We start from the raw sequence: 12,029 nt of genomic DNA, 5'->3' as shown, positions 1-12,029 counted from the left end.
CCACTTCCCTAGCTCAGTTCTTTTGCATAGAAATGCACTTTCTTTGACCTTCACCAACACTCTCTTCCCCCTTTGCATCTCAGCTTAGGCTTTCCCTGCCCAAACTAAAATTGTCTTTGCGTGAGTCTGGGACCTTAACCCGATTTAGTTTCTTAATATCCCCACTTATTAGAGCTGAAATGATCTTCACAGGCTCCCCACCGCCCCCCGCCCACTTTTTCTAAGTGTTTTCCTATTACACCCTTCACTAAAATGTAAGTTCCATAAACACAGGGGCCTGGTTGGCCTTGTTCAATGCTGCATCCCTGATCCTAAAGCAGTTCCTGGAACCAGAGATTAAGTGCTGATCATTTGTTCAGTGAAGGAAAGACTAAATGCAAAAATACTTCTAGTTGGCATTCAAGGTCCTCAGTGACCTGGGTGCCCTCCATTTTCCCAGCCTTATCTCCAACCAATTCCTCACATGATACCTGTTTGCTATTTCCCAAATATCTCTATTAGACTTCCTGACTAGGCCTTCTTTTTCTTCCTATTTAAATTCTCTTCATCTTTTATAGGAATTCCTTCTTTCATAAGGCAATCCAAAGTGGTAAGCTCCTGAGCTATATTATTTATCTAGTTAATGTCTTAAATATCTTTCAATTCTCTAGAGCTTTCTTATAATGGATTTTTTAATAAATGGGCTTTAAGTTATAACAAAAGACTGAAAATTCTTAAAGGAAAAAACTTCCAAATGCTAGGAGTTAATAAGATTCAGACTCCATTTTATCTATTAAAAAAAAAACAAAACCCTACATGTCTTCTTCAAGTATAACAAAGAGGTTTGCTTTCCGGTATAATGTGCAACATAATAAATAGTTAAAACGATACATTCAAATGTGTTAGTGACAGCTGGTTCCAGTAACAACTCTGATGTCCATTTTGACTGCAAATAATACTGGCCACTGACCATATTATAAAAAGGGAACCAAGAAGTAACTCTTCCCACTTACAACTCTGAGCCTAGCACAGTCCAGTTGACTAGATACTTTGTTTTAAAACATAAACAAAAAAGTACATATAACAAATGAGGAATACTTCTGTGGTAAGAACTATTACTCAAAACAATTCTCAAAACTTAGAATGAATTTTAAATAGTTTTACTGATCTGCATCCTGTTGACCCCAGTGGTAGTTACATGCAAACATTCCTAAGTATGCCAGGCTATACATGGGAGCAGACAATACACGATGTAACATGTAAACAAAAGAAACATGCCAACCTGGATACCAACTTCGCACCACTAGCATCTTCTGCTGAATTCACATCATTCCAGTAGGGTTTTCTACGACTTAGCCGCAGGCTGACCTGAGGAACACCATCTGACAGCTCTGGTTGTGGTACTCTGTGTGACTGAATAGATCCCTCACTCCTGGATTTTGGGATCTAGAAAATACAATTTGAGGAGGAGGGCGGATTTAAAAAAATCTTTCAGATTAAGTTATCAAAGATAATTTGTTCTAACATATTAGTAACCTAATGTATTAATGACATTCCAGAAAAATACCAACCTAGGTATAGAATTTAAAATATTAAAAATAAATTGCTAAAAAGCAAAGGGCACAGGGAAGGGGAGATATCAACACTTCCAAGGGGAACTTTCAAACCATATACAGCCCACATCCCTTTCCTGGATTCTGATACAAATCTTCCCCAGGCTTACCCCCTCCCTCCCTCCCCTAGCCCCCACCATTAGAATAATTATGCTGTGTAATGAGAGATTATGAGAGTATATCAGAGTGGCAACCTGGAGTGAAGGAAAGAAGAAATAGAAAAAGACAGGGGGAAAAAAAAGGGCTGAGAACCAGTGAAATGAAGGATGACAATATCAGAAAGGTGTCTAGAAATATTTACTACCAACAAGTAAAATCTGCACCAGTTCGCTAATAGTTTCTGTTGTCATCTTCTTTTATAGGGCAAAGTATGGTGTAATACACTTTTAACTAAAGAAATAGCTAGGAAAAATGCACCTTTTTAGTTCTCTTCTGTCTCTAGAGGCATGGGCAACACAAGTGCCAAGTAAACCCTGGTGTACTGACGTCTCCTATCTGAGGTTATGTGCTCCCTCCAACCCCAGAAACACCCTCATGCTTTTATATTGCATCAGAAACAATGTGAATACAATTGATATCCTTCTCCTGAGATTGTGTAAAAATCATGTGAGAGTTTCAGGAAAAATTCAAACCCTCAGATCAACTGTATTTGTTACACTGGGAGCTCTTTCTCATCTCCTGGACTTTTCTTATACTTGTCCTTCAACTGGAATGTCATCTATTCATCACTGGCCACTCACCAATTGCCTAAGACCAAACCAAATCTTAACTTCCTTTGAGGCTGAGAGAAGAATCCACTTCCCGGGGCGCCTGGGTGGCTCGGTTGGTTGAGCGTCTGACTTTGGCTCAGGTCACGATCTCACGGTTCATAGGTTCGGGCCCTGCATCGGGCTCAGTGCTGACATCTCAGAGACTGGAACCTGCTTTGGATTCTGGGTCTCCCTCTCTCTCTGCTCCTCCCCTACTCAAATTCTGTCTCTCTCTCAAATGACCTTTCCCAACTTTGAATTCCTGTAATACAATGCCACAAAATCCATGCTTGATCTCATGTCGCCTGACAGTTGTTTTATATTTCTAAGTTATATGGCTTCAGCCAGATGTCTGGACACAGAGATTATAGTCTCATTCTCTTCCCCTTTCTCCTCCTTTACCGTGTCCTTTTCCTCCTCTTATTTATATTATTATTTTTAACATTTTAGCCATTGAGTCTAGTTAAGTTTTGAACCCATTAATACTTATTGTCAGACAACACACTTTTTTTTAGAAGATATTTTTTCTTTTCTTTCTTTCTTTTTTAAGTTTATTTATTTCGAGAGAGTGCATGAGCAGGGGAGGGGCAGAGAGAGAGGAAGAGAGACAGAATCCCAAGCAGGCGTTGCAGTATCAGAACAGAGCCCAACATGAGGCTCAAACCCATGAACCATGAGATCATGACCTGAGCCAAAACCAAGAGTGAGATGTTTAACCCACTGAGCCACCCGGGTGCTCCAACAACACACTTTTCAACTGTAAGATATTCCAAAGACACTGACTGACCAAGAAACTAGGGTAACAGGCAATTAAAAAAAGTAATATGGGGACAGTTATAAACATCAATATTTAATAAATTCATACCTCTATGAGAATTACAAAAATAACACATGAAAATAATTTAGCAAATAGTTACATTTACCACAGAGCAAAGTAAATACTCAAAATATTAATTTTAATATTAATTTAAATTAATTTAATAACTTATTAATATTGTTAAGTAAAACTTGCCCAAATCTGACAATTACCAATGAATTGTTCCATTACATTTCTCTGTAGAGTGTTCACAAAAGTTCATGAAAATCAAGGGAAAGTGAATTTTTTAAAATTATAAACTATAGTTCACTGAGATATTTGCCAAGATTACTTATGAAAGAAATATTTAGGTAAACAGCAAGAGAACATATTAAAAGTACAAATATATGCTATTATATATTTCATAAAAGGGGCTCTTTTGCATGTGGCTATTTTTCATATGAGTAGACAGGAAAAATAAATACACTGAAAAAGCAGTAAGATTTCAAACTAGTTAGCTAAAAAATCTCATACCCAGACTTAATTCTCTCAATATTAAAACAAATATAAGAACAGTTGTTTGGCAACATTTTATGGTGTTAAAATAAGGACATAGCATTTTAAGTTCAGTGATAATTTGGGGGTTCTAAAGTTGATTCAATAGTTTATGTAAAGGAGAAATATTCTAAGGTAGAAAGGTAACATGTAGCTGATTCCACTTGGTCAGTTTACATTAAAATAGACTACATAACACAGATCACTTAAGACTCAGATACCATAAACTATATCAGGCACATTTTTCAAAGTATTTTTCTGTGATGATTTAATCTCTATAAAAATAAAATAGAGGGGCGCCTGGGTGGCTCAGTCCATTAAGCATCTGACTTCGGCTCAGGTCATGATCTCATGGGTCATGAGTTGGAGCTCCACCTCGGGCTCTGTGCTGACAGCTCAGAGCCTGGAGCCTGCTTTGGATTCTGTGTCTCCCTCGCTCTCTGCCCCTCCCCCACTCACGCTCGTGTGTGTGTGTGTGTGTGTGTGTGTGTGTGTGTGTCTCTCTCTCAAAAATAAACATTAAAAAATTTTTTTTAAATACAACAGGATTGTCATTAGCCATAAACTTTAAAATATAAATTTATTAATATATACTAAAGTAGTCCAAAGAGCTGAGCTTATGCACAAGGACATGAAAACACCACATGAAGCCTATGAGAGAACAAAATTGTTAGAAAAAGGTAGCTCAGTAACTCTGAGACCATTAGAACTATAGAGTGTATATATATATATACACACACATATATATATGTATATATACACACACACATATATATACACACACTATATATATACACACACTATATATATACACACACTATATATATACACTATATATATACACTATATATACATATAAACTATATAAATATATATATACACTATATAAATATATACACATACACATTTTAAAAGGAATGCATGTTTTTAAAGGAGATAAATGATACCATCATGAAGATGTACCTTCAAGACTACACATTTCATTACAGATATGATTACTGTAGGAAAAATAGATAAAAATTTAAAATCGGCTGCTCTACCTTTGTCATTAATTTTAGTACAAATGTATTAACTTTGAGAAAAGTAAAGAGATCACTGTCTTTGCCTTAGCTGGAATTGAGCTTTGATTTGAGCCTTGGCCTTATAAGGTAGGAGGAAGAGATAGTTTTATTTTTATGCTCTGAGTGTCCACCTCAGATTGTGTAACGTTTACACTTTAAGGTGGTATTCAGGGCTCCTTTCATCATAGAACTCTCGGAGGAGGAGGAAGACCCCAGTTATCCAAGGCAAAGGATACAAGGAGACATCTTATTACAGTGTAGCCTTAAAGCAGTTGTTCTCTCCAGCAGCCAGTTTTGTCTGGAGACATTACTGGTTGTCATGATGGGGGTGAGTGGGTGTGCTACTAGAGTCTAGTGGGTAAAGACCAGGAATGTGATGAAGCATCTTACAATGCACAGGACAGCCTGTCACAAAAAAGAGTTATCTGATCCAAAATGTCAGTAGGGCTAAAGCTGAGAAACTCTGATTCAGGGGTATGGTAAGAAGAAACCTGTATTGACCCAGCTCCTCTTTTTCTATCCTTTTCTTCTGGCTCCACCCTCCCTTTTTTTTTTTTTTTTTGCCATTGTCAAGATGTAATGGGCCCAGGTCAGCTATAGGTTTAGCAAAAATGGGCCAGCTAGGTCATCTAGGCCTGCCTTGTCTAGTCATGGGTGATATTGATTCCGTGAGGTTCAGTCAAGCTCTGTGGGGCAGGGACTCCAAATAGGGCTAAAAGCCTGACTATGATAAATGGAGTTCATGTGCTTCGAGAGATTCACCTGCAGTTTCCCTCATAATATGTGGCTGCAGTTGGAAAACTGCCAACCATCTGGAATACTGAGGTGACAAAGCTTTTCCTTTCCACTGGAGATATCCATTAAGTCACAGCAGACTTGGCTTCGTTTTTTTTAGTGATTGCTTCATGATACTGTACTTGAAGGTGAAAACTATAAAAGCCCCCAAACCATTTATGAAAAACACTTTGCTCAGAAGAATTCTGCCATTGACTGTTTGAGATAAGGATCTAGGCACTTGTTGTGTGATTGATGTGTATAACCGAAATACTAACAATTCCAGAGACTGTAAAAAGAGCACATTCCATGCATGTATTTGCAGGTATGGAATAGTCTAACACAAGTAATTCAAGCTGCTTTAGATTTTGAGATGCCATGGTGCTAGAAACAAAAGAATAACCTTTGATAAAGTAAAATTAGGAAATATTCTCCTGAATGTTGCTGCTATTAGTTGTAAAGATGTAGTGTTACTCTGTGTTAGGCATGGTTCCATGAGATTTATGTCAATTAATCTATTTAATTGTCATGACAACCCAAAGAGGCAGGGACTATTATTACCATCTCACAAATGAGGAAACTGAGGCATTAAGAGTTTGAATTACTTGTTCTATTGAGTAAGTGGCAGAACTACAGTTACAACCCAGGGAATCAGGCCTCAGTACTCGTGCTTACCATTACTTTCTATATCTGGTTACATGCTAAACATTAGAATTGCAAGAAGAAAAGACACTTTTGGATGAAAGTCACGTTACAGTCCATAACGCAAACCATTTTCTTCCCTTTTTTTGGCATTAGTAGTTAAAACTCTCTTTAAATTTATCTCTCTGGCATCTACTGAACTGTTCTAGCAGTATAATCTTAGGAGAAAAAGTCAGTTATGAGGACAAAACTATACAGAAAATGTATTCATATTTTTTTATTTATAATGGGCCAAAAGTGTAAGCATTTTACAAAGTCAAATTACTATCATAGGCAATTATAGCACATCTATATTTTGAAGGATATCTCAGCCATTAAAATATCTCTAAAGTTTTTAATGAGACTGTGAAATTGTGTTATGATATATAATACAGTGTGAGCCCATTGAGCAAATAAAAATGCATATATAGGTATATACCTCCAATAAAACTCAGATCATCACCATACTTAAAACATACACAAATAAATTTCAAAGGCCAAAAACAAATTTTGTCACAGTCAACACTGCCAATATTTTAACACGGTCTCATCTTTAAAAATCGAACAGGAAATCCAGAACCAGAAAAACATCCGTGAAACCAGGCTCTGATTTACCTTTATACATTGATGTGACTAACAACATTAAAAAATCATGTGCCTCAATTTAATATTTATCCATATGAATCTATCACTGTGAGGCCACAATTGTAAGTCATAAGTACAGGCCCTCCGTCCCCCAGGCAACTGCAGGGTAAGAGTTGTGTGTCCTACAGGACTGAAACAAAGGGATGGCAGGTGAGTCAGGAGGAAAGGCTCAGTTGACTAGACAGGGACCAGTCTCTAAAATCCGAATCTCCCTTTTCTTTGTGTAGGTGGAGTGAGTTCACTGCTTATTATGGGTTTCTTCCCAGCAAAGTAATGTGCATATGAATCAAGTGCAGGAAAATTTATGGGTCTTCAGAATGATTTGATAGTTATCTAGCTGTGTTTGAGAGACAAGATGAGCCTATGGTCCTCCTACTATGCCGCCATCTCAGCTCCCCTCCTCAAGTGCAGGACAATTTATAACAACAATTTAGAATGCTATCAAAGTAGTTTTAAGTTTTTTGAAGTTCAAGCATAAAAAAATAATATTTTGGTCTTAGGAGTCACCCTAAGTCCTGGTCAGTTGCTGGGCTTGCATTTTGAAATTAGAAAAACTGTTAAGTCTATTCTTTTCATCCTCAGATACTTTGAGCTCTGTTTAGAATAGGGCAGAAAATCACAATCAAGGCTCAAATAATGAAGGAAGTTGTGACAGAAGGAGTCTGAAAAGTTAATTTTTAACATTTAGACGTTCTAAATAAAGACTATTAGACTGTCTCATCTCCTTGACCGTTTTTTCTCTCCGCTTATCATTTGTATGGAAGAGGGCATAGCCTCTTGCCAAACTTCATGCTCATTCAAGTCATAATCCTCATAAGAAGAAATGGTGAAATAACGGAGCACTAGAAAAGAGATGTTAAACTCCGATTTTTTTAAAAAGACATTTCTAGGGTAAAAAAGGTTAAAAAAAAGTCCTCTAAATCTGAAAAAAGCCTTTGTTTTTAATTAAAAATATCTAAGTTTGCTTTTCAAAAGTGAGGTGGTTTTTTTTGTTTTTTGTTTTTTTGTTTTTTTTTTTTTTACTAAACAGCTGCAGTTCTTCTGATAATCTGATCAATCTATTATGTGCCAGCGACAGTGCTAATTGATGGCCCAGGCTTTTTTCTGAGAAAGCTATTAACATGCTTTAGGGAATTTTGGGAAGTTTCTTGTACATACTTTTCCTTCCTTCCTTCCTTCCTTCCTTCCTTCCTTCCTTCCTTCCTTCCTTCCTTCCTCCCTCCCTCCCTCCCTCCCTCCCTCCCTCCCTCCTTCCCTCCCTTTTTTTGTAAAAGTGGGTCAGTGTTAAAGTTATAACTAATTAAAATCTCATCTTGATCTAAGTTTTAGTCTGTACTTTAGAATAAAATCACTTTAACTTTGTTAGAAAAATTGTGTACAAAGACAAAAATTTCACAATCAAAAAATAGTTTATCTTGAAAGAGATCAGATAGAGCAATTACAGGTTCAGAGTGTGTACCAATCAAGTAAGGAACCCTCAGCACTTGGTGTTCCTTAACTGTTCTCTTTTCATCTCCTTTCCCCTCTGCAAAGGTAGGTGCCTCACAGCAGAGATTTTTTGTTTGTTTTGCTAACTGCTGTAGCCTTGGCTCCTAGAACAGCACCTGGCAAATAGTAGGCAACCACTATATACTTGTGTAATAAATGAACAAATGAATGACCAAACTAAACATCATCTACCTTCCTCCCAGAAACACTGAAATGTTAACAGATTATCCATTGATACGATAAAGTAAATTCATTCTCCTGTGTAAGCATTGCTCTTATTTTAGAAATTTCATTTATATTGTTTCAAATCTTGTAAGTTAATTTTTAAAATGGCTATGGTACAGAAATGGGAAGAAGGGGCAGGAAGCTACATTTACTCAGCATAAGCGATCCCACAGTAGAGCCGTCTGACCTGGGACACAGGCTCAAGAAAGTCTCACCTTTTAGAATCTGCTCACAGATCAATCTGTACATGGCAGTAAGCTGAGGCTTATTCACATCAACACAGTTCCAACTGCTATTTTACAAAGTTATTCATTCATGTCCCTGACTTCAGGTCTTTTACCAGGGAAAAAATTCACGCAGAATGTAATTGTAAAGTGAGCAGTTTAGGAATTTACATAGAAGACATTCAAAAATTTTCCTTCTATTAGTAAAATAAAAATTTGCTTTAAAATTTTTGATCACTTATTTCTAATTATCAAAATCAATGATCAATCAATGAGAATGTTTATCATCTCATCCAAAATACAATCTTTTGACCTTAAGTTCTTGCTAATGTAGAGGACAGGATTATACAGGGTGAAGGAGTCTTAAAATAGGATGTTCTCTGGAAGCTTATTCCAAAAAGATGCTACCAACACTGGAAGGAATGCTGTGAAAAAGTGGTTCTGACCCAGGGGGGGCACATCACAATACCCTTTGGAGATTTAAAAAGTACACCTGCCTTAATTTATCCTACCACCCATTTCTCAGTCTGAAGGAATATCTCTGAGACAGATCCTGGGCAGGTGAATTAAAAACAAACACCTTAGAATAATATGTGCTACTGCTGATTCAAAGTTTTAAAATTTGCCAAGAAGCAAATAATTTCTCTTTGAGGTTTTGAAAATAAGTGTTGAGGTAAAAAAAAAAATAAAATAAACATTATATAACTGAATTGTTTGATTATAGCTGGTCATATAAGTTCCACATTTATACCAGAAAAATTAGGTGGAAAATTAACAAATCAGATGTTTATTTTAGAACCACTCAGGTTTTGAATTGAGGAGAGGTCTACTCCAACTTCTTTATTTCAAAAATAAAGTCTAGGGGTGCCTGGGTGTCTCAGTTGGTTAAGTGTCTGACTCAGATCATGATCTCACAGTTCGTGAGTTTCAGCCCCTTATCGGGCTCTGTGCTGAAAGCACAGGGCTTGCTTGGGATTCTCTCTCTCTCCCTCTCTGCCCCTCCCTTGCTCATTCACTCTCTCTCAAAAATAAACATTAAAAAAAAAATGAAGTCTAGGGGTCCAGAGAACTGAAATGAGTTGCCTAAGGTTGTACAGATGAAGGAAAACTGGCTATTAAAAGCTCTTTCTCCTGACCAAAGTGACAATGAGAAATAAAGTGATAAAGTGTAAAATCTGGGGCAAACTAGCTGATTAGTGGTAATCCAAGGAGGCAACATACCTTCTGTGGCCCAGATGGCAAGACCTTGGGCCAGGAGCATGCTGCCATTGTGTGAAGTTGTAAGCTACCTGGTACAGTCTCATTATCGGTGCCAGCCTGACATACAGGTTTTGTTTATTTGAGAAAAAAGCACTTCTATCTTGTTTAAGTCAATGTTGTTCGGGGTTTATTTATATGCAAGCGAACCTAATCCAAACTGATACAAGATTTTGCTCAAATACTACTTTATCAGTAAAGCCTTCTTTGACACAATTTAATAAATAGCAGGATTCTCCCTTATGCACTACTCCCCACTTCCCTGATCTTGCTTTATTTATCTCCACTGCACATAATACCATCTGACACACTGTATATTTACTTTTGCTTATTTGTTGTCTTTTCCTCCTACCCAGATATAAATTCTATGAAGGCAAAAACCCTCATGGGTTTGTGTTACAAACATGGTGGGATGGAGGGAGGGCTAAGGAAGGGCATGGCTCACCTTAAAGGGAAATATAACCACTTACTTTTATTGGGTCAAAATTTAGTCACATGGTGACACACAGCTGCCTGGGAAGTTAGAGCAAGTAGTCTTATAGATGTAATTCAGTGTATAAAGCCAAGGGAGGGAGGGAGAATAGGTTTTGGGGAGGCCACTGGCAGTCTTGAACACAGACCTAAAAATAAATAAATAAATAAAGAAAGAAAGAAAGAAAGAAAGAAAGAAAGAAAGAAAGAAAGACAGACAGACAGACATGTCTGAAAGGGATGTTTGGGGAGGAACACTCCAGATAGAGAAAAGAGCAGGGCAAAGGTCCTGAGAAGGAAGCATGATTCCCAAGTCTGAGGGACAGTAAGGAGGTCACTATGGCTGGAGCTGAATGAATCAGAAGAGTGGCAAGAGATGAGGCCAGTGATGTAGCAGAGGGCCCAGATCATGTACACCCATAGGTATTTTAAAGACTTTGGTTTTTACCTTGAGCAAACAGAAACTTTTTGGAAGATGTTGAACAGAAAAGTAACGCATCTGACTTTCGTTTTAACAGGGTCATTACTGTTGCATTGAGAAGAGACTTGTAGAAGGGGCAGAGTAATACAAGGATACCAACTAAGAAGTAGCCGAGATGCTTATGGCTTGAATCCAGGAGCTGGTTAGAAGGCATTATTAGATTCTGGATATGACCTGAATGTGGAATCAACAGGATTTGCTGAAGCACTGGATGTGAGGCAGGCAAGAGTCAAGGATGATGAAACTGCCATCAGGGAGTTAGGAAAGATAGCAGGGAGTATAGATTTTGGTCGGTAAATCAGGAGTTTATAGCCTTGGATGTGCTAAAAACTTTAATAACTTTGGACATGCATGCACCTAACAGAGAGTTGGAGACAGCTGGATATAGTAGTTGGAATTGAGAAACTTGGACTGAAAATACAAGTTTAGGAGCCATCTATATATTTGGATGATATTTAAAAACTAAGTAATTAGAAATGATCGTCTAGGGAGTGAATCTAAATACAGAAGGGAAGAGATCAGACCAAGAACTGATATCCAGAGCATGCCAAGGTTGGAGAAAGAAGACCCAGAAAGACTGAGGAGTGAACAGTGAGGTAGAAGGAAAACTAAGAGAATATCCTGAAAGGCAAGGGTAAAGGGATTCAACAGGGAAGGAATAAATACAGTTATCATGTTATAAAACAATTCCAAAACACATATCTACATAAAGACTTGTACATGAATGTTTATAGCAGCATTAACTGTTATAGCCAAAAAGTGGAAACAACTCATATGTCCATCTACTGATGTCTGGGTAAGCAAAATGTGTCTATCTGTACAATGGAATACTATTCAACTATAAAAAGGAATGGAGTACTGATGCATACTATAACATAGATGAATCTCAAAAATATTACGCTAAGTGAAAGAAGGAAAACATAAAAAGACACATAGTATATTATTCCATTTATATGAAATGTTCAGAACACACAGATCCACAGAGACTGAGAGTGGCTCAGTGACTTCCAGGGACTGAGCAATGGGAAGT

General features: G+C 37.3%; 1 protein-coding gene across 7 annotated transcripts in view; it reads right to left on the bottom strand.

Annotated features, from left to right (window-relative positions):
* FAM13A (family with sequence similarity 13 member A) overlaps positions 1-12,029 on the bottom strand; it is a 374,625-nt gene that overhangs the window by 142,269 nt on the left and 220,327 nt on the right. For all 7 annotated transcript variants that reach the window (XM_058721927.1, XM_058721926.1, XM_058721925.1 and 4 more), the window contains one exon: positions 1,262-1,425. In XM_058721927.1, coding sequence (XP_058577910.1) covers positions 1,262-1,425 — 164 coding nt within the window. The remainder of the gene's footprint in view (positions 1-1,261; positions 1,426-12,029) is intronic.

This window comes from Neofelis nebulosa, chromosome 3, assembly GCF_028018385.1.
Source record: "Neofelis nebulosa isolate mNeoNeb1 chromosome 3, mNeoNeb1.pri, whole genome shotgun sequence".
Classification (NCBI taxonomy): domain Eukaryota; kingdom Metazoa; phylum Chordata; class Mammalia; order Carnivora; family Felidae; genus Neofelis; species Neofelis nebulosa.
This window is presented reverse-complemented; position numbering and strand designations above follow the sequence as displayed.